Here is a 26171-nt window from a genome sequence, read left to right on the forward strand (position 1 = left end):
TGTGTGTGTGTGTGTGTGTGTGTGTGCTCCAATAGTGAAGGTATTGCTCGGTATGGTACCACTCAAAACAATCACCCATGCAAAGCGGCACATCACATACAGGACACATGTTCCTTTTGTCCTTCCTCATGCCCAACCTGCAGCACAAGGTACACCTGAGCCTCTTCTTGTTGGCGATCCTCACCCGGTGGTGGCCCAGAGTGTGATCCAACCTAACATCATCGTCAATCACCCGGCGAAGCTTGCTTGGATACCCTCGTGCTCTGCGGTCCTGTCATGTGGGGGCTGCAGGCCCAGGCATGGGTTCTCCCGACGGACCAGCAACTGGAGGTGGTGGCGGTGCTGGCACCCCTGATGGGCCTCCTGCAGGTGGTGCTGGTGGTGACAGTGGCACCTGTGGTGGCCCTGCTGCAGGTGGTGCTGGTGTGGGGTGTTCTGCAGGCTGTGCTGGTGCTGGTGATGGCTAGGCCCATCCTGGCACTGGTGGTTGTGCCTGTTGGTGCTGGGTGTTGCTGGTGCTGGCTGCCGGGTAGGTAGGTCTGGGTCCTGGTGGAGTACGTGTCCAGTCCTCTTCATAGAAATACATAAGATCGTAGATGATCTGCTCCACAAATTCAAGAGAGTTACATGTGCAAGTCTGTACTTTTTGTACAAGGCGAACGCGTTGAACAGTGCCATTTGGACGAAGTGGAATGTGATCTTCGTCCACTTGACAGTTTGCCGTTGGATCGGGTAGAACTGGACCATCTGATTGAAATGGTCAACCCCACCTATGTACCTGTTGTATTCCTCCACAACGATGGGCTTGTTAACAACCTTCTCCACGTAGGTTGTCCGCCCATCATGATCCCGCACCTTTCCTCGAACCCTCTTTGGAATGGTGTCCGCAGTATAGAAGGTGGACGCCATGTTCACAATGTGCTTGTCCTTTCATAGCAGGACTAGCACAATGTCCTTGTGCATGTACGCCATGCCCCCCTTGAGCAGGCTCTTATCCCTGGCAATGGCCTGCAGCTGGGGTGGTGCTCCTCTAGGGAGCTGTAGGGTCCCACACATGTAAAAGCCTGCAGTGAAGAGTCGTTCGCACAGGGCTACAGAATTGTAATAGTTGTCCATGAACAACTTATAGCCCTGGTCCTTCAACTGTTCCACGAGGCCCCACACGGTGTTCTCGAGGGTACGCTGCACCCCCATGTAGACCTCGAGGTTCCAGATGTAGCCCGAGGACAAGTCAGCCAACATATACAACTTGATGACATACTTGGTGGGCTTCTGGGAGTTGTAGACGTGGAAAGACAGCTGGCCCTTCCACCCCAGAGAGCCCTTTTCCAGGCTGAGCTGCTCCTTGGGTTGGTACGCTGACTGGAACCACAGAAGGAGGTACTCCATGACCGTGTAAATGCGGATGAGCCGATCTTGGTTGTCTCGGGGAATGGCAAGCGAGTTGAAGATGTGGAAGTTCTTAAGGATGGCGGTGAAGTGCCTTCCACTCATCGCCCACTGGACCCTAGGGTAGTCATGCAGCTCGGAGCTCTGCCAGTAGTGCCTGATGGTCGCCATGTGCACGACCCCCATGAAAAGGTATAACCCCAGGAACTTGGCCATCTCCTCTTCATTGCAGGAGAACCAGGCATCCAGCTGAGTCCCCAGGAATGTGGCATACCAGTTGGTTTCCATGGTGAGTATGACAACAACTCCCGTGTGAAAAAGAGCTGGAATAACTGCAGGGGAGTTCTTGGAATATCCACCTTGATCCCTGGGGAGCCAGTGAACGACTCGTGGTTCGGTGTGAACAGGCCACTGCTCCACCCAGGATCCTCTTCAACGGTGGTGGCAGTGGGTCGGCCTGTAGACATCCTTCGGCCTGCCCTCCGACCCCTTGGATGTCCCCCGTGACCAGGCAGTGGACCACAGCGCCCTTGTCTGGGAGGGGACGCCTCGGATGAGGGTGAGGACGAGACAGAGGGCCCTGGGGACATCAGTCTCCTTGGTCTGGACAGCGAGGATGTCACTGTAGCATCCTGCACAGCAGGTGTGGGTGGAGGGGCCATAACAACGAACGATGACCCGGCTTCCGGTGACACTGGCTCGCCTAGGGGGGCAGAGGGGCCTGGAGATTGGGAGCCAACAAAGAGAGCGGTGGAACCGGCAGGTCCTAGAGGTGGGGAGGGTTCTCTGGTGAAGCCGGCCAATGATGGTGGTGTGGTCATCTGCGATGGAAGGCGGCAGGGAAGCTCCACTTGCTGACCACATCGTGGCAGCTCAACCTCCTCCACCCCAGAATGGTCGATCTCAGTGTTACCCTCCAACTGTATCTCATTGAGGATCTGATGCCACTCCTGTGGTGCCAACTCTCATTTTGTCTCTGCAAGACTGCTGTCGTTGCAAGCCAACTGGAGAATAAATTGCTGTCAAAGGGATTCAGGACCCTGTGGTAGTCCAATGCTGTGGTACGAGTGTGAGCTGAAATAAAGGAGTTCAAGATATTTTATTCACAGCCAGCCAAGAACTTTGTTCAACACTGGCACAATGGAAGGTTCATGATATACGTGTATGTCTTTGAAAAACATTGTCTCCTACACTTGACCTAGAACATAGGTAGGGGCCACGAGCACGTGGTTACCTCTTTCATACACTTTGCACATTACACAAAACCAAATCTATTATTTTTATGAGATACACAGTACATTTCACCACTAATATGTAAATGGACGTGTTCTGTAGGCCGTTACCTGTGCACTAAGGCGTAGCAGACGGTGTTTCCCTTACAAGAACACGCTGCAGTGAGTCAGTCTTTCACTGTCTTTTCACATAAAAGATAACCCAATCTATCACTTTTTATGAGATACACAATATATTTCACCATAAAAAAAATGTAAATGCACGTGTTCCTAACGTCATGTTGCGTTTCACTACCTTTGTGCTAGCTCAGGTGTACGACACACTCTTCATTACGAGCATGTGGGTCAGTTTTTCAGTCTTTTCACATAAAACATAACCCAATCTATCACGTTTTATGAGATACACAGTATATATCACTACAAAAAATGTAAATGCACATGTTCCTAACCTCGTGTTGCATTTTGCTACCTTTGCGCTAGCTCAGGTGTATGACACACACTCTTCTTTATGAGCACATGGGTCAGTGTTCCACGTTATATTCACGTAATTCATAGCCAAATCTATCAGTATATGGGATATACAGTATATTTCACCACAAAAAAATGTAAATGCACGTGTTCCTAACCTTGCGTTGCATTTCGCTACCTTTGTGCTAGCTCAGGTGTACGACATGCTCTCCTCATTACGAGCATGTGGGACAGTTGTTCATGTCATTTTCAGATAATACATAGCCAAATCTATCAATCTGGGGGATACACAGTATATTTCACCAATAAAATGTAAATGCATGTCTTCCGTAGGTCAATTACATGGCCCCTACCTGGGTGGTAAGGTGTACCAGACGATTTCCAGATGATCACATGGTTCACTTTCACTCTCTTTTCACATAAACACATAACAAAATATATCACTGTATGAGATACACAGTATATTACACCATCTACAATTACGTATCTCACGTTGCATTTTGCTGCCTTTGTGCTAGCTCAGGTGTACAAGACGTTCTCTTTCTTACGAGCATGTGGGTCAGTCTTTCACATTATATTCACATAATACGTAACCTAATCTATCAATATATGAGATACACAGTATATTTCACCAATAAAACGTAAATGCACGTGTTCCTAACCTCGTTTTGCATGCCACTACCTTTGTGCTAACTCAGATGTACAAGACGCACTCTTTCTTACGAGCAATTGGGTCAGTCTTTTACTGTCTTTCACATAAAATGTAACCAAATCTATCAATATATGAGACACACATAATATTACACCACAACAAGTACAAGTATGTGGCCCTTACCTGTGTGCTAAGGTGTAGCAGATGATGTTTCCCTTACCTGAAGATGCTGCAGTGTTTACGATTTTATTTCACAATATACATAATCAAATCCATCATTTTATGAGACATACAGTATATTTCACCACAACAGTACATGAATGTGCTCTGTATGTCACATCTGCGATACCTGAGGTATCGCAGACGATATTTTCTGGCGAGGACATGGTGCAGTGTTTATGTTCATCCACACAAGCATACGATAAACATATCACTATAACACTCATGCTTTATTTCACACAGAATGCATACGGAATAAATATAACAATATGATAAAATCAAATATCCCTATAAACCTCCTCTATTTTATCCCCTCCTGGCAACGGCGTGCCATGACCGTAAGGCATAAGTGACTCCTGCCCTTGCCAATATTTCTTCACATACACTCGTTGCACCATATTCCTATCTATTGCACAATAACACTAGCCACCATATAACAGCATAAAACAAGGACTTCATCAACACCTTGGCAAATATTCCGCTCAAAACAGCACCGTGTCATGAGGCAGTTTCCCGTCTCCCCCTGCTAAACGTTTCACCATGTCCTTCCTTACGAGCTTTTGGGGCCGATTCCACAGTTGTTTGTAGTGGTTTGCAAGCACCCAAACAAAAGAAACTGAACTGTGTAAATGACTTATGACTGAATTATATGATGATTTTGGTGACTAAACTATGTAGCAATCTTAATTATCTAACCATTTGACAGGGGTAGTGAAAGTGGATACTGAACTTTTTGGAAAAAAATGTAGTTATAAGTGTGGTTGGGGAGGAAGCAAACAAACGAAAACAACTGTGGAATCGCCCCTTGGACACTATATTCACCTGATTCACTGACACTGTTGTTCAGTGGTTGAATACTCACATTGGGTGCACGGTAGAGGAGTGTAGTTGTTGGGACACGCCAAAAAACAGGGTAGGCCTAGCACAGTCTTCATTGGACCAACGGCTGATAACAGCCATGAATGATTCACAAAAACCTAATTCCCTATTGCAAACACCAAATCTAATCACAATAGTGTGCAAAGAGTAAACACAAGCACTACTGGTATAGTGGAATATGACGTGCGCCCAGGACGGGGGCAAATAGAGTGCAATTTAAATGCCCTGCTGTGTGCTACCTTCTCCCTTGACAGCTGCTGTAGAGCTAATCAACCTGTCTGGGCTGCCACCTGTCTCAGGCCCCAAGTCATTACTTTTGACAGGAAGCACAGGAACTGTGACGCCTCCAGAATTGACACCAGTCAGCGGAAAACTTTTTCTCTGACGTAGGTTTTTATGCTTAAATGATGAGAAATGTGTTATCAAGTATAGTCGCAGCCACGCCCATATGACGACAAATGCGTCATCGTGGGCGTAGGGGTTAAGGTGGACACCATCATGTGTTCTACAGAGGCTGCCTCACTTACCACTTTAAATCTGAAGTACAAACAAGGTCTTAGTCTTCGAGAAGCCTGACAAGAAACCTGTCACGTTCTATATCCTACTCATGTTCAACCAGTCCTATCTTCTACCTCAGCCCCTATATCTGTCCCTTCATCTTCCCCTCCCTCCTCCTCTTCTCGTCCTCCTTTCTCTTACCGCTCCACTACTGCTACCACCATTCTCTTGTCTAACACTTTTTCTTTACTAGGACCAAACACTTCATAATCATCCCCATCAACTTCCATTCCATTTTTCTCTTCCACTCCCACAACCACTATCCCCTTGTCTAATACATTCTCTCTATTAGATCCAGGTATTTAACATCGTCCTCCCTTTCCACTACTTCCTCCCTTCCCTCTTTTCAACCTTCTCTCCCAGTCCAATCCACATTCACAGGAAAACCTAGTCCAGTCAAATCTCCTTTTTTACCACCTTCAAAGAAACCCTATATTCTCCACTCTCCCACTCCTCCATCAGTTACCACTGACTACTCTACGGAAACATTAGAAGCAAGTGAGACCTACCTAAAACAATCCAGCATCCTCCTTCCGCCTCTAGGGTAACCTACACGTTCTCTCCAACCTCCCAATTTAACTTTTGCATCATCCACCTCCTTGTGTCCCCCCTCCTACTCCTCAACCTTATCCCCTCCTCTTCAAGTCACCGCTGGCAATGCCCCCTTCTCTATCTCACCCCTCCCCTTCTACTCCCACTCCCTTCTTGCATAACCTATTCCTCCATCTGGGTTGTACCCTTGACTTCTTGTTGGCCCCCTTTTCTTCTCCAAAATCTTACTTCTACGAACTCCCTCCCTCAAACCCCCCATGCAGATCCCAGCGAAAACACTGTTACCACTATTACCAGATCACGATAACTCTGTCTTCAAAATGTCTGATCTGCAGTGGGATATTCGTGACTTTCGTTCAAACTGCAACAAGCTACACTCTCTCATTTTCCAGCATGATCCAAAAGTCATGTTTCCAGGAAACTTTCCTTACCTATCCACGTCCTCCTATCGCTGGCTATTCTTTTGTACACTCTTCTCATTCTGTTTCTAATGCTTGTATTCTGTTTCACTCCAAAACTCCCCATGAACCCTCTACCCATCAAACCTCCCTTCCTTGCACCTACTCACATGTATTCTTAAAACTCTGGATTACAGTTATCTCAGTTTATTTCTCATCTTCCATTCCGATAGACTTCCTTGCTCTTTCTGATCTCGTCACTGACTCCCTCCTCATCTGCTAATAGAAGATTTTAATTGGTGTCACATCTGATGGATGACTCAGTAGTTCATTCTCGTGATCGTTCCTTTGAAAATTTTATGACTACTGTCAACATTTCTCTTTTTAATTCTGGCCAGAACTCATTCTTCCTCATGTCTTGACCTTATCGTAGTCGTTGCTGAGCTTTTCCAAAAGTGTGTTAGACTGTAGGGATTTTAAGAAGTAGAGAATGTTCGTTCTACTTGTCGTAGATGGCAGGAGAAAGATAAAGATGAGTCTGGGGTTTGATCGCAGTATATTTCTTCAGAGGGAGTATTCCAAAAGAGCAGTACTGAGGCGAGAGCAGTTTTATGCTTGCTAACACCGCACGCTTTGTTCCTGCCTCTCCTCACTGTCTCTCTCCTAACCCCTTCTGCTCTGTCTCTCCCATTTCCCCTGTACATGACTGCTTGTGTCATGTGTAAGGGCAGGGGTATGTGGAATTTTCCCAAGCCTGTCACACTGAGCTGTGTGTTAAATTCCTGACTAGAGTGTGCACTGGTGTTTCCTCTGTATTTCTCGCTTAGACATGACTTTCCTCAAACCTCTACATTCTGTACGTTACTAGCTATTATGTAGTGTGTTATGATATTTTAGTGTCCTGACATAGCTCACTTACGCCTAGCTGGTGTACCTACAACAGCATGTAGTAACAAATTACATATTCTGTTATAACCTACTAATACATGGTATTCATCACAGTATTGGAGAGACACAATAGTATTGTAGAAACATAACTCATTGTTGTAATATAATGGCACAGATGTGTATGTACAACAGACATACACGTATAATTATGCAATGGTAATATAATGACAGTACCATGCCAAGACTATAATAAGAATCAGTTATATGTAATGTAACTATTATCCGTATATAATATATATATTAATATTGTAATATGAAATGGATACATGTATATCAGTTTAGCATTTATGCATGATTAGATTAATATTGTATATGTTACCCCATTATTTTCCTTCATATTTTCTTTTTCTTTGTATATATAATTTACACTATTGTCATAATATATACACTTCACTCAGGGGTTCTGACTTGAATGTTTACTCTTCCTCCCATAAATACTGACTCCAAGTTTGCAATCTTTGCTTGCATTCTGTGTGTAGCCAACTGTAATATACTAAATACAATGGAGAAGATTATAAAGACAACTGGAGCTGGACTATACACATGATATGGACTGAACATATTTATACTCAATTCTTCCCAGGGTCTCATTGTTTGATTACTTGCATAGTTTCAAACTTAGGTGAAGTCAACTTAATACTAAATACAATGGAGAAGATTATAAATACAACTGGAACTGGGCTATACACATAGTATGGACCGAACATACTTATAATCAGTTCTTCCCAGGGCTTCACTGTGTGATTAATTGCATGTATTCAAACTTAGGTGAAGTCAACTTTATATCAGGCAGTGGCTGGAAGTATTTGTGTGTGATTAAGGATGGCATAGTGATTGTAGCTAAGGTGGACAAAGGTGGTGTAAGTATAGTCAGCCAAAAAAGTCGTGTCTTCTATCCGAACCCCGCAAATATTCGAACAGATAAGTCGAAGCAGAAGGGATAGCTTCACAAGTCTGGCAACTGAGTCAGACCAGACGGTGGTGGGGTTGAGTGGTTTAGGGGTGGAGGTGGGGTAATGAAGGATGTGTGTGCTGTAGTTGTTGTTGGCAGTGTAGTCTAGCATTACACCGCATAGTAAAGGTGTTAACCCGTCACGTCCCGAGGTTTTCCGCACCTCCGATATCCCCCAGTCCCGAGGTATTTTCGAAAAAAAATTTTTTGTCTAAAACCTTCGCTTTTGGTGAGAAACATCGAAAATTCATAGAGAAATCGCTCACCTGAGGTTTAAAATACCCAATCCAGGTAGGAGTTCCTCCTTACCTGACTGGGTTTTCTAACATGCTGGCAACAAAGAAAACGAGTTCTATGGAAGGGTAACTATTTTATCCACTCATAAACAGTATTTATTTATTTACTTGGTACGAATGTATATGTAGTATGAGAGTATATTGGTTTTCAAGCAGTAATAAAGGCATTATAAGCATTGTTTCACTCACTAACTAATCACCATACCTGACCTTTTTTTGCCACATTACCTGATCATTATTTCTGGCTGTTTCTTCTTCTAATGCTATGTTAACATTGTCCTCCACATTGTCATCGATTGGGGAATCACTCTGGCCCTGAATATCTTTACTAGCCAGGTCACTGGTAACAGGTCCATTGCCGAGACAATGGCATGAGGGGGGGAGGGGGGAGGTTATGCAGTGTAAGGCACTGTCCCTGCTTGGCATCTTGTAGAGGAATAGAGGAAGGTGTCCCGTGTATACATACGAAAAATCACGCGTGAAAATTGAAAATTGTGCAAATTAGGGACCTTGCAATTGCACGACGTACTGGTACGTCGCCGGGACTGGCAAATGCAAATCGTTGCAACGTACCCATACATCGACGGGACGGGGCGGGTTAAATGTGATATTGCACATGATTTAATACCTGTAATAATGAAATGTATCGTCAAAAAGAACCAGTGCCTAGATCGTGTAGCCAATCAAACATTAAATGAAACGACTAGGTGCAACTTCCGCCCCTTCCCCACTTTCCTGCCACACCCCCTCCGCCGGGTATCATCAAGCCACATGACTTCGGAATAAAGAACAGAAAGCTGTGTTTTTACTGTATGTTTACCTTCTGAACATGGCAGGATATACTGTATATATACCATGTGTTGTGTGTGGCAGATGTAAGCTATGCGGTGCCTTCACAGTAATAACGAGGAAAGCATTCCACAAGTGGTTAGTGTTTTGGTAAAGGGGTGAAGGAAACCCATAGATATAAATAAGTCTAGATGCCGCATGACATTACTTGGGATGCATCTGCCCGGCCGCCATCTTGGAACGGTCGAGCCAGACGATGTCGTGTTCCTGACAACGGGCAAAGTTGACAACCATTTACCTAGAAGAGCTGCAACATTACTGCTTTTGGGTGTAGAAAGCCTCGGAATATATCAAGAGTGACACCGACAGCATGAGCGGCTCAACTGTCTGGTTATGCAAACGTCCCTCAGCTGCTTCCTTATCCCCCGAAAGGAGGATGGTGGGTTGCAGAAGGAAAATTTAAACCTGCAGTCCACCGAGTTCACGTTTCAGATGAACCAGGAACCACAACCATTACCACCAACATAACAACAACCACCACCACCACCACAACAACAACAACAACAAAAACAACCACCACCACCACCACCACCACAACAACAACAACAACAACAAAAACCACCACCACCACCACCACCACCACAACAACAACAACCATCACCACCACCAACACCACCACCACTGCAACAACAACAACCATAACAACAACAACAACCACAACAACACACCACCACCACAACAACAAAAACCACCATCACCACAACAGCATTAACCACCTTCACCATAACCACCACCACTACCACCACCACCACCACCACCACCACCACCAGCATAACAACAACTACCACCACCACCACCATAACAACCACCACCACCACCACCAGCATAACAACAATAACAAGAACCATAAAAACAACAACAACAACCACAACAACAGCAACAACCGCCACCACCACCATAACAACCTCCACCACAACAGTCACCACCGCCACAACAACTACCACCGTCACCACCACCAAACCAACCACCACCACAACAACAAAACCACCACCACCACAACAACATCGACAACTATCACCACAACAACAACCACCATCACAATCACCACCACCACATTCACCACCACAACCACCACCACCACATCCATCACCATAACCACCACCACCACCACATCCATCACCATAACCACCACAACCACCACAACAGCAACAACAATCACCACGACAGCAACAACCACCACCACCACAATAACAAGCACTACCACCACAACAACAACCACCACAACAGGCGGCTGAAGAGTCACACTATCGTAACCATGAAATAGGATACAAAAATCCACACTGGCAGACGGAAACACTGCCAGTGTGGGTTTATGTATCCTAACCACCACCACAACAACAACCACCACCTCAACAACAACAGTCACCACAACAACAACCACCACAACAACCACCACCACCACAACAACAACCACAACAACAACAACAACCACAACAACAACCACCACCACCACAACCACCACAACCACAACCACCACCACCACAACAACAACAACCACCACAACAACAACAACAACCACAACAACAACAACCACCACAACAACAACCACCACCACCACAACAACAACCACCAAAACAACCACCACAACAACAACCACCACAACAACAACAATCACCACCAAGACAACAATCACCACCATCACAACAATTACCACCACCACCACAACAACAACAAAACCACCATCTCCATCACCACAACACCAGAAATCACCATCATCACCACCACCACCACGGCAACAAAAACCACCATCACCACCACCACCGTAACAGCAACAACCACCACTACCAATACAATAACCACCATCACCACCACCACAACAAAATCCACCATCACCACCACCACAACAATAACCACCATCACCACCACCACCACAACAATAACCAGCATCACCACCTCCTCCACAACAACATTCATTCTCTTAGTCTGAATTCACTCTAAAACAAGCCCCACTATTACAAGCTTGATCGCTCCAAGATAGCGGCCGCACAGACGCACCGCTGCTGTACTGAAGAATGGGCGATGCGACATCTAGTCTTATATATATCTATGGGGAAACCCAGCCACAGGTGTTACGCAAGGTGATGAAACCAAGATATACACCCACCAGCATATAGTCATATCTTCACAGTCATTCAGTTATCTATACTGGACGACGGGAAATAGAGGGGGAGATTCTAGTTATCACTAATAAAAGCTGTTTTATATCATAATCGTGACGTTTCATTAAATTCCAAACACTTGTTATGAAACATATTCCACCGTTATTCCGTCTTCTGAAGTATTCCAAATATCAAAGATGAATTGGACATGACAACCCAGTATATTTTGATTACATGTAAACTCATGATGATGCATATTTAGACATTTAGTGACATAATAGTGATAAAAGTTGACTATAACCCTATTACCTAGTATGTTATTCCCAACAATTTCCACCCGACAGTAATACATGGCACCCCAAACCACCCACTCCCACCACCGTCTGGTCTGACACAGTTGCCAGACTTGTGAAGCTATCCCTGCTGCTTCGATTTATCTGTTCGAATATTTACGGGGTTCGGAACGAAGACACGACTTTTTTGGCTGACTATACAGCACACTAGTCAGGTCTTTAAACAGAGGCCTCAAACCATGCTTATGTAGGCTTATGCCTTGACTGATTATTTGACGTAGATCGTGAACTTGGAGTAAGTTAATAGTGATCTTGCCATTACCAGCATTTGCAATACCTTTCATCAAAGCTTGATAATGAGTTCTAGTGTTGTCTGACCGGAGTATTATTATGTCACTCTGATCCATGATTACTGAGAAGTGTCGCAAAAATGTCACAGTTCCTTCCATTGCATTTGTATTTTCCACGCTCTGGTGAGTTATTCTTTCTGCCTTTCTGACATTTTTCTCAGTCATCATCATTGCTGTGTTTTGATTGTCAACTAGCTTCTGTTGATATGTTAATACCTGACCTATCTTATTAAATTTGTTGTTTATTTCTGGAAGATCTTACGTAACCAATCCACAAATATTCCCTAGAATTGTACCATCCAGGTCGAACAAACCACGCCTCTCACGTGTACGTGTGATGTTGTTCATGTCCCTAAGTGCCTCCGTTCCACGAGGTGAGATAAGTATCCCACTGCTGCCACCAAATATACTGTAATATAGCAGTCATCACCGAGCCTTTCCAAAAGTGTGTTAGATTTCAGGGATTTTAAGAAGGAGAGAATGTTCGTTCTATATGTCATAGATGACCGGAGAAAGATAAAGATGAGTCTGGGGTTTGGTCACAGTTTATTTCTTCAGAGGGAATATCTCACAAGAGCAACACTAAGGCGAGAGCGGTTTTATGCTTGCCAACTCCGCGCATTCTGTTCCTGCCTCTCCTCATCGTCTCTCTCTCCTAACCCCTTCTGCTCTGTCTCTCCGTTTTCTCCCGTATGTGACTGGTTGTGTCATGTGTAAGGGCACGGGTGTGTGGAACTTTCTCAAGCCTGGGGAGTTTCCATCAGGTGTCACACTGTGCTATGTGTTAAATTCCTAATTAGAGTGTGCATTGGTGTTTCCCCTAGATCTCTCACTTTGGCACGATTTTCTTCTAACCTCTGTGTTACATATATGTGTTACTAGCTATTGTGTAGTGTGTTATAGTTTAGTGTCCTGAGAGCCTCTCTATGTGCACATCTTCTAACCCTTGATTTTCACTGGACTGTGATGACCAACTTTTTAATAATGATTATTTTCCTATTTTACTAACCCCAACTTCCTATCACCCTAAACCCCGTCCATGAGATGGTGTTTTAAACAAGCTGATTGGCCTTCATTTACATCCCTTTCAAAATTATCCATTCCACCAACATTTCTTCCAAAATACAAGATATGGTAGCTTGCCTTCTAGTGATAGTGTTAAGTGCAGCTTTTACTACCGTCCCTCGAACTACTAGACCTTTTACATGTCCTCTGGTGGAATTCGGACCATTCCAAGGCCTTACAAATGAAGCTTGTATCATGATGTAGTTTCCTTCACAAACGCCAAACTCCTGGTCACCTCTCTGTTTTCTTTTTACTTTTAGAAAGGCCACTGCTCTTCTTCATTGTACTGACCAATAAGCGAAATATCTAAGCTGGCATAAAATATGAGTCCTCCATCACATCTTCTACCCCCATCTCTGATATCTGGAGGTGTATATATAAACTTTCAGGCAAACATTCCCCTACTCCTCTGTTTTAAAAATAAGCAACCACTCTATCGCAGATTCGATATCAGTAGCTGAAGAACTAGGCTCAAATTTCAGTCAAGTTAGTAGTAGTTTCCATCTATCTCCACAATTCCGTTCATCAAAGTCACTCTGAACGTAATACCACAAATTTTTCCTTAACATCAAATGACCCTTACAACACTCCCTTCACCTCCCATGAACTGTTATCTGCGCTTCAGTCTTGTCACTGTACTAGCGAAGCTCTGGATAGCATTTATTATCTAATAATTAACATCTTTCCCCCGTTGATATGACCTGTTCTTTATGCTTTTACAACAACACCTGGACAAAGGGCTATTTTCCTCCTTCATGGCACGAGGCTCTTGTTCTTCCATTCCTCAAAGCAAGCAGATTGGGTCAACTCCCTCAAGACTGCCGGCATATTGCTGTTACTATTTGTTTATGCAACTTGTCTGAACGTAGGCTATATTTAATCATCGTCACATGTGGCCTTTGGAATAAAAATGCCTTCTCTTGTCTTCCATGTTTTGTTACCGACGAGCATAAAGTACTATCGATCCTTTGGTACAACTCGAAACTTATGTTTTAAAAGCCTTTGCTGTAGAATTCGCCTTCAAGTATTTTCTGATATTGAGAAGGCGTATGATACCACTTAGAAATACATCTTACAACTGTCTTCCTTCGGAATGATGGAAATATGGGTGTCTTTCTTCAGTCATTTCTCCGTGACGTGACTTTCCATGTTTATGTAGCCAGTTTGGCTCTTCCTCTTGTCTTCAACATGAGGGTCTCCCTCAAGGCAGTGTACTTAACAACACCTTATTCCTTATTGCTATAAATGGCACTGTCTTCTAACCACCTGGGATCAGATCTTCCCTTTATGCGCATGACTTTCCCATTTATGTCTGAGGATTCTCTTGTTCCATACGTCAACATCAAATTTAAACAGCAGTTTCGGCAGCCTGCTTTTGGATGACTAAACATATGTTTGTCTATTCTCTACAACTAAGTCATACGTTATGCTTTTTTTTCAACTAAAGGATAGTTTCACATCCCTCTATCTCAATATCCCCTTACAATATCAGATCTTCGAAAAATTTCTTGGACTGATCATTGATTTTCATCTTACTTGGAAAGAACATATTTCCTCCATAAAAATATCTGCCCTACAACACAGATGCCATCTTCAAACTCTCTCCCATATAACATGGGAAGCTGATCGCCGAACTCTTTGCCAACTTCACACAATAGTGGTTCTTTTCATACTTGACTATGGCAACCAAGTCTGTTCCACTGCCTCTCCTTCCCTTCTTTCTAACATGACTCAGTTCGTAAACTAGGTATGCGGTTAGTTCTTGGTGCCTCTAAATCTTCTGTTCAAAGCCTCTGTGCTGAGTCGGCTCAACCCTCTCTCTTCCGATGTCGTGCTTTTTTTCCTCTCTGATACCAGACCAAACTCTGCCAGTCCCCTTCCCGGATGCTTACCATTCTTCCAACAATACGAGCAAAATTCGCTTCCTCTCCTAACTTACGCCCTCCCTTTCCAGTTCGTATACAACCTTTGCCCTCCCATTGTTTTTTTTTTTTTTTTTTTACCTGTTCCGGTGTCCTTCCCCTACGTTCATCACCTGTGTCTTACCTCCCTCTCCTATTAGCATCCCTGCCATTCTTTATTCCAAATCTACTTCCTTACCCCTTGTCCTTCATTCCTATTTTCTCGACCATCTATTTTCTCATTCTTCTGCTGCCCATGTTTATACTAGTGGGTTTAACGTATCAAATGGCACAGGACTTGCAGTAATTTTTCCTTCTTGATCGTATCAGTTTACCTTATCATCTTTTGCTAGCATATTCACAGCAGAACTCTATGCGATATGTTCTGCCTTACAATGTATGCTTTACTCGTACTATTCATCATTATCTCTTGTTCTTTTTACTGAATCGTAGTGCACATTACTTTATGTCATATTTCTCCTCATCACACCCCCTAGATCGTGAGATTGAAGAATGGATATTTCGTTTATCAGTTAGAAAGAAAAACATACATTTCTGCTGGGTTCCTAGTCGTGTAGGTATACCTGGAAATAAAAAGGTTGATTATTTGGCTGCTACTGGAATCTCCTTGGGAAATTCTTGCTTACGTGCCATTCCGGCCTCTGATTACTATCACATAGTTTCAAACTTCAAGATGGCAGTCCTTCTGGTCTGACAATTGAGCTATTAAACTCTGCGCAATAAAACAGTTCGTTTCTCCTTGTCATAGAATAAGACGATGGGAAATAGTACAAGTCCGTCTACATATTGGTCATTCCCAGCTCACTCACTCTTATTTAATTTCCAATGGACCTCCTCTTTCTTGTTGTTCCTGTCGTGTTTCCCTTCCCGTTTCACATATCCATTTAGACTGTTCAAATCATGCTACTCCTCGCGCCACTGCTATTCCTTTTCTAGCACTGCTTTGACCTCGTCCCTGCCCCAGAGATATTCTCGGGCAGTTCCAGTATTTTTCTATATATCTTGTTATGTCGTTTCTACAAACAGTCCATATCCTTCACCAAGTTTAAAACCCCACTTAAATTTTTAATTACCTCTGTTGAGCCCTCCCCACTCCTTACCATACCTTCAGATAATAACATAGTACCATATGATCTTTGCTATCTGACACTTGAATTTCATGCATTCACTCACTTCTGCGGAAGATTTTGATAGGTCGAAGGTTGTAAGAACTGAGTTTTATGCATTAAAAACAAGAAGATTACTCTCATCTCAGTCAGAGATTTGGCCCAAGTCGCCATTAAGTGTGCCATAACTTCATTCCTTGTTTGTTGAGATGGATGCTGCGAAAAGTGAATGGAAAGGTGAAGGTTGGAGTCATCAGCGTTTGAGTGGATAAGGTTAGATGAATAGCTTAGGAGGTCACTAATGAATGGAACGAAGAAAGTTGGTGATAGAACAGAGCCCTGATGAACATCACTATTGATATCTCTCGGACAGTGGTCGCCAGACGATCAGTATCAACCCTCATGGGCCGATGGGCCTATCCAGCGAGTCGATAAATGGTTCGCTGGTTAAAAGAGGTCGATAATTGGTTGGGGGGGGTGTCAATAGGGGATCGATGAATGATGGAAGGTCGATTGGGGATCAATCAATCTGCTGGGTTGAAAGCTGAAATGCGTATAAGAAATTTAAGTTAAGCATATACAATATCATGCAATAAATTACGAATTATTACTACATGACTTATATTCAGTTAATTTTTATCATGATTTTTAGAGTAGTTTTATTGAAGCAAAATGATATCTTAATTTATCCACTATCAGCCAGAATCAGGTGATGTGACCACACCATTATAATGTCTCTTTTACACTAATTAATTATTTTCATTTTCTTTAATCATCTGCACTGTTTTTACTAATAATGGATAAACATATTAACTGCCTTTACGCATGAGAACTTCATAACTCTTGTCCCGTTCACTTCCTGTATATCGGTACCGTCTCTCTCATCTCCCCTGTCCCTGGAAGGATATACTGCACATAGGTGTAGTATTCCTGTTCACTTCCCGTACTGAGTGTAGGCTACTCCCCTCACCACACCAACCCAGACTCTGGACTCTGGAGGGCCAGTACATTTTCAACACCCATAGCAATGGGAGTGGTGTTAATGAAGTAACTGATGTGCCTTTACTAACATAAATAATGGCAGCTGCTGCTACCAAGAGGAAATACCGACAATATTCAAAAGAATATTTGAAATTTTAATTCATCACTTCTTTTACCAATGAAACAATGATTATGTGCCTGTTATGTGAAAAGACTTTTAGTCATGGTGCTATGAAACCTACCAAGGTGAAAGACCACCTTTAAAGAGTTCACTCTGATAAAAACAAAGATCGAGATTATTTTGAATACGGAAAAAAAAAATCGACCAAATTTTAGTACATTTTTTAAGTAACTGCTAATGTTGATAATGACAGTGGACTGAAGGCATCATACAACATCTCCCGCACCACAGCAAAGGACAGAAAATAGCATACAGTTGGTGTGGAGATCATAATTCCAGCACTTGAAGAGGTGGTTGAAACTGTTATCAAGAGAGATTCTTAACCTGTTCTAAAATGTCTACCATTAAGTTCCAATACAGAGAAATGATGAATTGATAAGATGGTTGATGATGTGGAAAATCTTTGACATTTGAGCTTCAGCACTCCAAGTTTTATATCCAGCTCGTTGAGTCAACTTTCGGCAGTTAAAATATTCTTATGGCCAAGTCAAAAACACATTGTTGAAGAAATTTGTGTTTGTCAAGTGTCGTAAAGCTGATGGAAAAGGTGAGACCTTTTTTGGTGTTTGGAGGAGTATTTGGAGAACAGTACACCAGTCAGCAATATTGCTGCAGTGGCTACTGATGATGCATCAGTAATGGTTGGCTCCTACAGAGGATTTGTCCCTTTACTCGAGGACGAGGTACCTTGTGTACATACTATTAATTGTATATTCCACAGAAAGCTTCGTGTAACCAAGGAACTCAGTGGTGACATGCATGGTGCATTGAAGGTGTGTATCAGAACAATAAAATCAAAGCTCATCCACACAACTCACGAATGTTTGCAATGCAGTGTGAAAGGAATGATGAAACTCTCAACCAATTACTTTTGTACACCGAGGTAAGGTGCCTGTCTAGGGGTGATAGCTTGCAAAGACTTGTAGACATATACAACTCAACTGTGCAGTTTATAACATGTACACCCATCACTATGTGAGGAATTTAAAAAATTTAAGAATTCTTTGTTCTATTTGGCATACCTATATTTAGAATTTTATGAAGTATAGAAACATCTGCAGGGTAAAAGTGTTATGATTATTCAGGCCAGGACAACTCTATTAGGCTTATGAACCGAAATTGGAGTATTCAAATTGGCAGGTTGAAATTTTCAGTATTTACCAAACTTATGGCAATTGGAAGAAAATGAAAACATTATAGATAGTGCCATGGAGATATATACAACACACCTTGACAAATTAAGGGAAGACTTTAACCCCTCAATGGCTGCCAGCATCGAGCAATGCTTTACAGTGCAATGGCTGGTGGCATAGAATTAATGTGACGTGTCAAACACTGTGAACAGTTATGGGAAGAGGACGAAGGCCTGGGAGATGTTGACACTGACCTACTCAACCCTCCAAACCACTCAGGCAGCCAGTACAACTTGTGAATCAGCCATGATTGGATGACCGTCTTTTGCTCCCCACAAGGTCAGCACCCCCTTGCACTGCTGGCCTCTGTGTTCACTCCAGGGCCTTACATGCCCTAAAGTCAGAACTGAACCAAGGATAGGAAACGTGATGAAGGCAACATTCAGTCTGATGAAGACTGATCAAGAAGCATTCATGACACATCAGGCGAGGAAACAGATGAGAGGGACATGACGCCTACAGAAGACATCAAAGATGATGATGACTCCAAGGATGAGGAAGATGCTCCACCTCGTTCTCGCTGCAAGGCTGCTGCACTACCGCCAAAGAATAAGATGTCAAAGCAATTATTTCATGCTATGAAGGCTAAGGAAGAGGCGAGCATGTCGCAGGAAAACCAGCAGTAGGAGTACTGTGTGAGTTCCTCCATACTTGTCCCACTGGCACCATCACTTTCCTTCAACTCGTGCAACCTTTCACCGTTGCATGCTATGTCATCAACTGAGCCTGTACTAAGGCCATTCTCCTCGGCACCACAAACCTTGTTTGCCCCTCAGTCTTCACGGCAGACTAAAAAATACGTTGTAAAACGTGGCCTGTAAAGGATCAAGAGCCACTCCAGGCAGCAGTCTCAGGTAAAGGCATCACCTTCCCAACCATCCTACTCCAGGACACCGACTACTTATTTCGTACCAAGGAAATTTATATTCAACGAAAGTGGCTCTGGTGTATGTGACAGAACAGGACTGACGGCCAACCGTTCAATACTGAGCTACTTTCTTTTGTTTTTCGACCAGTACTCGTACCTCATGAAACACACTGTAACAGAAAAACAAGTTTTTCCACCAGGGTACCACTGGTGAAGGACAACAAGGGACCTAAAGGACTCGGTTTTGGACTGATGTGAGTGTGCCTTTAATGTATACATGTTCTTGGCGCTGACAAAGTTGATGCCTTTGGTGAAGAAACATACAATTGTCAAATACTGGGTGACTGATGTTCTTACACATCTCGATATAATCGACAAGCACATGTCTTGAAACATGTACCAGAACATCCTTCGGTTCCTTCATTTCTCGAAAGACACTACCACGGACCCAACAGACAGTTTTCGAAAGATCAGGCCCATTTTGGAGAACCTCAAAGGCAAGATAAAATGCTACTTTAGGGTTTTCCAAAAGGTTGTGAATGATGAGGCACTAATGTTATTCCGTGGCCGTATTTCTTTCAGGCAGCACATCCCACTGAGACATCATTGTTATGGCATAAATATATCTGTAGTGTGTGATTGTAAGAAGTATATTGTCCTGGACATGATAAGATGCACTGGGGAAACGACTTATATTCCACATAAAGATCGTCTTGGCATATCTGACACAATAGTGACGAAAATTATGGAAAATTATGTGGGGAGAGGTAACATTCTCTACACAGATAATTGGTAAACCTCTCCAGACCTGGCACTGTACCTGCTCACCAGGGACATTGGGTGCAATGGCACAGTGAGGTCAAACCAATTCATCATGTCAGCGTTCTGTAATAAGCAAGAGACAGGCATTGTGGAGATTCAGTGAAGCATGGATCTCCTTGCCATGCATTGGTAAGACAAGCATGATGTGTTCGTGCTATCAACTGTATACACAGGAGCTCTCGTTGACACGGAAAATAGATCATGCGACAGGCAAATGCTTTCAGAAACCAAATGCAATCACAGACTACAATCGTAACATGCACTTGGTGGATGAGAGTGACATGCAGACTGCTAGTGTGAAGTGCATTTGTCGTTCTGTCAAGTGTTACAAAAAATGTTTCTACTTGATAGATGTGTGCGTTTTGAATGGACATCACTGTTACTGCCAGAAATCCAGACAGACAATCTTCATGACTAATTTCGTACATGTTTGTGTGTAAAAAATCTTTCAGGTATATGGTCCACTGTTGTCATCACCACGGGGGAGTACAACTACAGTTGGGGTCATAAATAATCACCTATCCTCCGGTACCCCGTGCCTCAGGCTGACTCCTTTGTGCACGACAAGTCACAGTGGAGTAAGAGAGGCTGAGAGGGAGGGGCCAGAGAGAGAAGAGAAGGTGGATGGGGGGACGAACGATGGGGAGGGGGTGGAGTGAAGGAGGGGAGGAAGGGTAGGGAGGGAAGGGAAAATAAAATGCGAAGTTGTGGGCACATTATTTGTCTGTTTTCTTTCATTCAGGGCATGAAATAAAGGAGTTAATATTTGACAAATAATGCTGCATTACACCTTGTATAGTGGCGTCAGATAACAGGCTTTAGATAGGTGGTGATATCAAGGGTTGGCTTGTGAGAGGAATATACTGACATAACGGATCAAACACTAGTGCAGAGCCAGAAGAGAGAAGGTAGGTGGATCGACGAGCAATGGCACGGGGTGGAGTGATGGAGGGGAGGAAGGGTAGGTAGGGGAGGGAGAATGAAATGCGAAGTGGTGGTCACATTATTTGTCTACTTTCTTTCACTCAGGGTATGAAATATAGGAGTTAATATCCAACAGATAATGCTGCATTAAACCTTATATAGCGGCGTCAGATGACTAGCTTTAGATAGGTTGTGATTGCAAGGGCTGGCTCGTGAGAGAAATATACTGACATGACAGATCAAACACTAGTGCAGAGCCAGAAGTTTCCAGCACAACACACCATTGCCTTTTCCACCGATTTGTAACTAGCTTCTTTTTCTTTTCTTTTTTCTTTTTTTTTTTTTTTTTTTGTTGGAGGAAAATATCATTCCGAGGTGATGAGAGGGTGTTGGGGTTGTTAGACGGCCATTCAAACCCGTACCGGCATGAAGTCAAAGTATCAGGTTACGAGAAATATCGTTATTATATCCACCCCCGTGCGCTGACATGAAGTTTATTTACCTTTTATGCAAAGTTATTTTAAACAACCTTTTCATACTGAGATGCCATAAACTAGGTGACATGATGGTGACTGTTTAGAGGGAGGGTATACCGAGAGGATGATCATATTTACTGTGGACACAACCATGTCAAAGGTTGCATTTGATACTTAGTTCCAAAGATTTATTACTTGTAAGGGTTGTGGACGTTTCTTACTTAGACATTACGGAAGTCAAAGCCATCCAGACTCCATTCTGCATCCAAAGTCACGAATAAACACAAATATCTGGCTGCGCACTAATGTCTGATCTGTCACGTCAGTATAATTGTCTCACAAGCCATTCCTCGAAATCACCACTCTAATGCTTACTACTGACGCCGCTATACAAGGTGTAAGGCACCATTACCTACCGAATATTAACTCCTTTATATCAGGTCCTGAGTAAAAGGAAATAAACAAATTATGTGACCACTATTATCGCATTTCATTCTCCCTCCCCTACCTACCCTCCTTTCCCTCCTCATTCCATCCTAGCACCATAACTCGTCCCCCAGTCAACCACCCCTGCTCTCTCTGACCCCTCTTTCTCAGCCCCTCTTACTCCACTGTGACTTTCCACTCATTAAGGAGCCACCCTGACGCACAGGGTACCGGAGGATAAGTGTTTATTTATGACCACGACTGTACTCTTTGTGATCCTCTGGACTGATCTGTTGGCAAGGATCGGGCTGCTGTACATTATCTGGAAAAATTGCCACCATCCAGTGAAGGCCAAGGACCAACATGAGCTGGCAGGAGTGCTCAATCATGCTGCTACATTTGTGCAACATCAGAGAGGCAGCAGCAAGAGCGAAAGCTCACCATCTGGCAGTGTCATGGCTGTAAGGTGGCTCTCAGCCCTCCCTGCTTCGGCGAGTGCCATACAGTTGCAAAGTTCTAAGTGTGACATGAAGTACTTGTAAATATTGATAAACTAATGTGAAAAGAACTATCTATAAAACTAAGTATACCTTGATGTTGTAAGTATAACTAAGGAAGTGCGGTAGTGTAAAGTTCATTAAGAAAATAAATGTTAATGTCAGTAAGAAGAAGGTAAGTCAAGAAAACAGAGAAAGTGTGTTTCCCAGACAGTGATGACTTATCAAAGTTTATTTTTCACATGGGAAGGGAAGGGAGAGAGATAAGTATCACTGGCGCTCGCTGCCCACACTGCCCACTCTACAGCGCACTACAACCTACAATCCTTTACTCATTTTCTGTCATTACTTCTTTTATCATATTGTTTTCCTCTTCTTTTTTTGCATTTGCAAGAAAAAAAATGTTTGTATTCCTTGTTCATTGTACAGTACTTACAACCATAACTACCTCGACTTCCCTTCCTGCTCCCTCCCCAGTCTGTAATTTTAATCTCAAGGCTTATCGTTTAATGATCGCGAGGGTTGTCCCTCAACACACACAACTGCACCAAATATCTGGAAACAGACTAATAATAGCATCTTTCTCCTCTCTTTTGATACACACTATACCACCCAGAGTACAAAAAAACTCCATTCAGGAATATTCATAATGAACATCGAAAAGGGAGAAAAAAATATTTTTTATGAATTTTATTTGTAAGTGCACATACTATGTACTGAATATGTTCACTTTACATATTTCTTGTTTCCCACAAGCATTTCAGCAACATATGAGGTGTTCTTATGGCGAATACATATGGATCTAAAACCCCTTCCCTTCACGCTAATCCCCTCATGCAAAGTGCTAATCTCGGATCCTGTCAAATTTTGGCCGCGACGGTTCATTCTATACACAGCAACACCCTTGTCTGATAACAAACTAAAAATAGCATCTTTCGCATCTGTTCTGATACTCACTATTCTACCCAGACTACAAAACTAACTCCATACTTGCATAAACATAATTATAAAAAATTGACTTTTTTTTTAATTTTTTACAAAAGTACTCGCATTATGTGCTGATTTAGTTCATATTACACATTTCTAGTCATTCAAAACCATTTCAGCAACACTGCATTTTTTTTTTGGGGGGGGGAGGAGGAAAATATGGATATTTCTTAGTGGGGTGTGATATCGCACACTTATCTAGTTTTCACTAGCACCTCTGCAGAAAGTTTGTGAATTTATCTGTGATTCATTACAATTCGCCAGGGCTGCATTTCAACAGTTGTAGCGCCACGGAACGAGATGGAGCTTTCGAGAGCGAAAGTGTGGGGGTTGAAGGCGGGATTAAGGGGGGATTGTTGTGGCCTCCGTCACGGTTTGAACCACAGAGGTAGGAGTAGGTAGAGGCGGCATAAGGGATTAACTACGGGTAGGTCAGAGTGAGGCCGACAGACCTGACTCGACCAACATGGCGGCGACCCCTTTGACAGCTGTCTGACTTGGTTCCGCTGACCAGGTGCGAGTGTTTTCTTAGTTGCAAACAGAAAAAATGAGGAAGAAAGTAGGTTATGAATGGAAGGAGAAAAGAAAGTAGTTAATGAATGAAAAAAAAGGAAGCATTTAAGAACATATGGTAAAATGAAGGATGGAAGACAGATAGATGATTTAAAATAATATACATCAGCACATTATGAAAAAAGTTTATATCTATTATTCTATATAATATTCAGCTTGACTTTACTAACTCCAGTCATATACATAATGTACACTTGCAAATTATAATTCACTCTAAAGATACTCACCAGTGAAATGTAATGGATGGGTCAGATTTCTTATCTCCTCTTTCTTTACACCCAAATGCGGCACAGGTGGTGGGCATTTTTGGAGTCTTAGGTTATTTGATGGTGAGTTACAACTTAGGACAGAATGTCTCACACCCACAGCTGAACTACAACTAAAACCAGAGGTAGAATGAAGTCTACTTTGTTTCTGGCATTCTCCCTGAAGAATACCAGGTGGACACACAGCTGGAGGTATTAAAGGCTTAATAATCTCATGGCCACACCCACGGAGGTAGGATTAGGACTCTTACCTCTATGGGCACAGCCATAGAGGTAGGAGTGCACAGCAATCTTCTTCAAGTCAGGTAGGTGTTGCCGTGACCTCTTGACTTGACCAATATGGCCGTTTGACAGTTCTCTGGCTTCACCGGAACCTTCTCACGCCGACTCTACCCTAATCCTACCTCTATGGTTTGAACTATTTGAAAAGGTGGGTCTCTTTGGCGACATTTGACAGCTGCAAATGGTTTAGATCACGTTTGTGTAAAGGATAACAGAACCCTAAACACCAGAGTACTTTTCTATGCATTTTGGGTAAGTTGACGGATTATGAATACTAACACGTCATAATTGAAAAGATTTGTTACAATACCGTCTTTATTTCAAATAAGCAATAATTTTTTCGCTTAGCCCTTAAACGACGGGCACCGGAATGGCTTGACATACGCTCAGGGTGGACATAATCAGCTGATGCGATATGGTGGGGAGTTTGTGGGGGTGGTGGTGGGGGGTGGGAGGGGTGGTGCAGGGGGGATGGGCTGGGTGTTTGGGAGAGGTGGAGGGTGGGGGTGGTGGTAGGGTGGGGGTGGGGAGTTATGGGGGATGGGAGGGGGGTGGAAGAGTGGGTAAGAGGAGGGGTTGGAGGTCGGAAGGGTGGGGTGGTTCTGGGGGTGGGGGGTTTGGGGTGTGTGGGTGTGGGGCTAGTAGGCGGGGGGCTAGGGGGTAGGGGTGGGGTGGTGGGGGATTGTGGGGGAATGGGGGTTGGCTGGGTGGATTGGGGGGTTGTTGGGGCATGGGGGTGGGTGGTGGGGGGCTTGGGGTGTGTGTGGTGGGGGGTTGGAGGTGGGGAGGGTGGGGATGGTGGGAGGGTTCGGGTTAAGGGTGGTATTGGGCAGTGGGGGGTTGGGGAGACTTATTGTTACATAAAACAAGACCTGTATTGGTGCTTAAGTCTAAAAATGTACTCTGTTTAGGTAATGATGGGAGAACTAGATAGTTCTAAACTTGTAGTCATTAACAACTCCTACGCCAACACCTCCAAGGGTCGGTGGTAGCCAACTGCATTTTTTGAGAACTGTTATCCTTGGTCTTAAAGAAAAGACTAAGCAAATATAGTCACGTTTTTCATCTGAAGTGCCTAGGCTGCTAGCACTACTTGAATACAATGTCATGTTTATATAAAACTCGATGAGCCTTAGTGATTGGTTAACATTAAGTCGTCCATTCTGACTTAACTTGATCATAATCCAGCTGAAAGAGGTTGAGGATTACTGTCAGGTTAACGCTAATTCTCAGTAGTACCTTCTGAGACCAGGATGTTAGCAACAAGACTTGGTACAGACCTTGCCGGATGAATTGGAGGCAGTTTTGGTGGAGGATATGGTGAGAGGCAATGTAGTGGTGGTTGAGCAATTGGCCTCGTCGCTTTGGTCGGGACAGTCTGGAGCTCCGTCACACACCCACGTCTTTGGGATACACCTGCTTCTTGACCCACACATGAACCTCCCAGCCTCACACTCCTGCAGATGCA

The 26171-nt window shown here is 43.5% G+C and overlaps 1 protein-coding gene across 1 annotated transcript in view; it reads right to left on the reverse strand.

The window, feature by feature from the left end:
• Positions 1-26171, reverse strand: part of LOC145413687 (uncharacterized) — a 247632-nt gene that overhangs the window by 48711 nt on the left and 172750 nt on the right. Inside the window, exon 12 of the mRNA XM_080283342.1 lies at positions 25984-26160. Coding sequence (XP_080139468.1) covers positions 25984-26160 — 177 coding nt within the window. The remainder of the gene's footprint in view (positions 1-25983; positions 26161-26171) is intronic.

The sequence above is a fragment of the Coenobita brevimanus genome, chromosome 97, assembly GCF_032717465.1.
Source record: "Coenobita brevimanus isolate Jiangsu-jjx chromosome 97, ASM3271746v2, whole genome shotgun sequence".
In the NCBI taxonomy this organism is placed as follows: domain Eukaryota; kingdom Metazoa; phylum Arthropoda; class Malacostraca; order Decapoda; family Coenobitidae; genus Coenobita; species Coenobita brevimanus.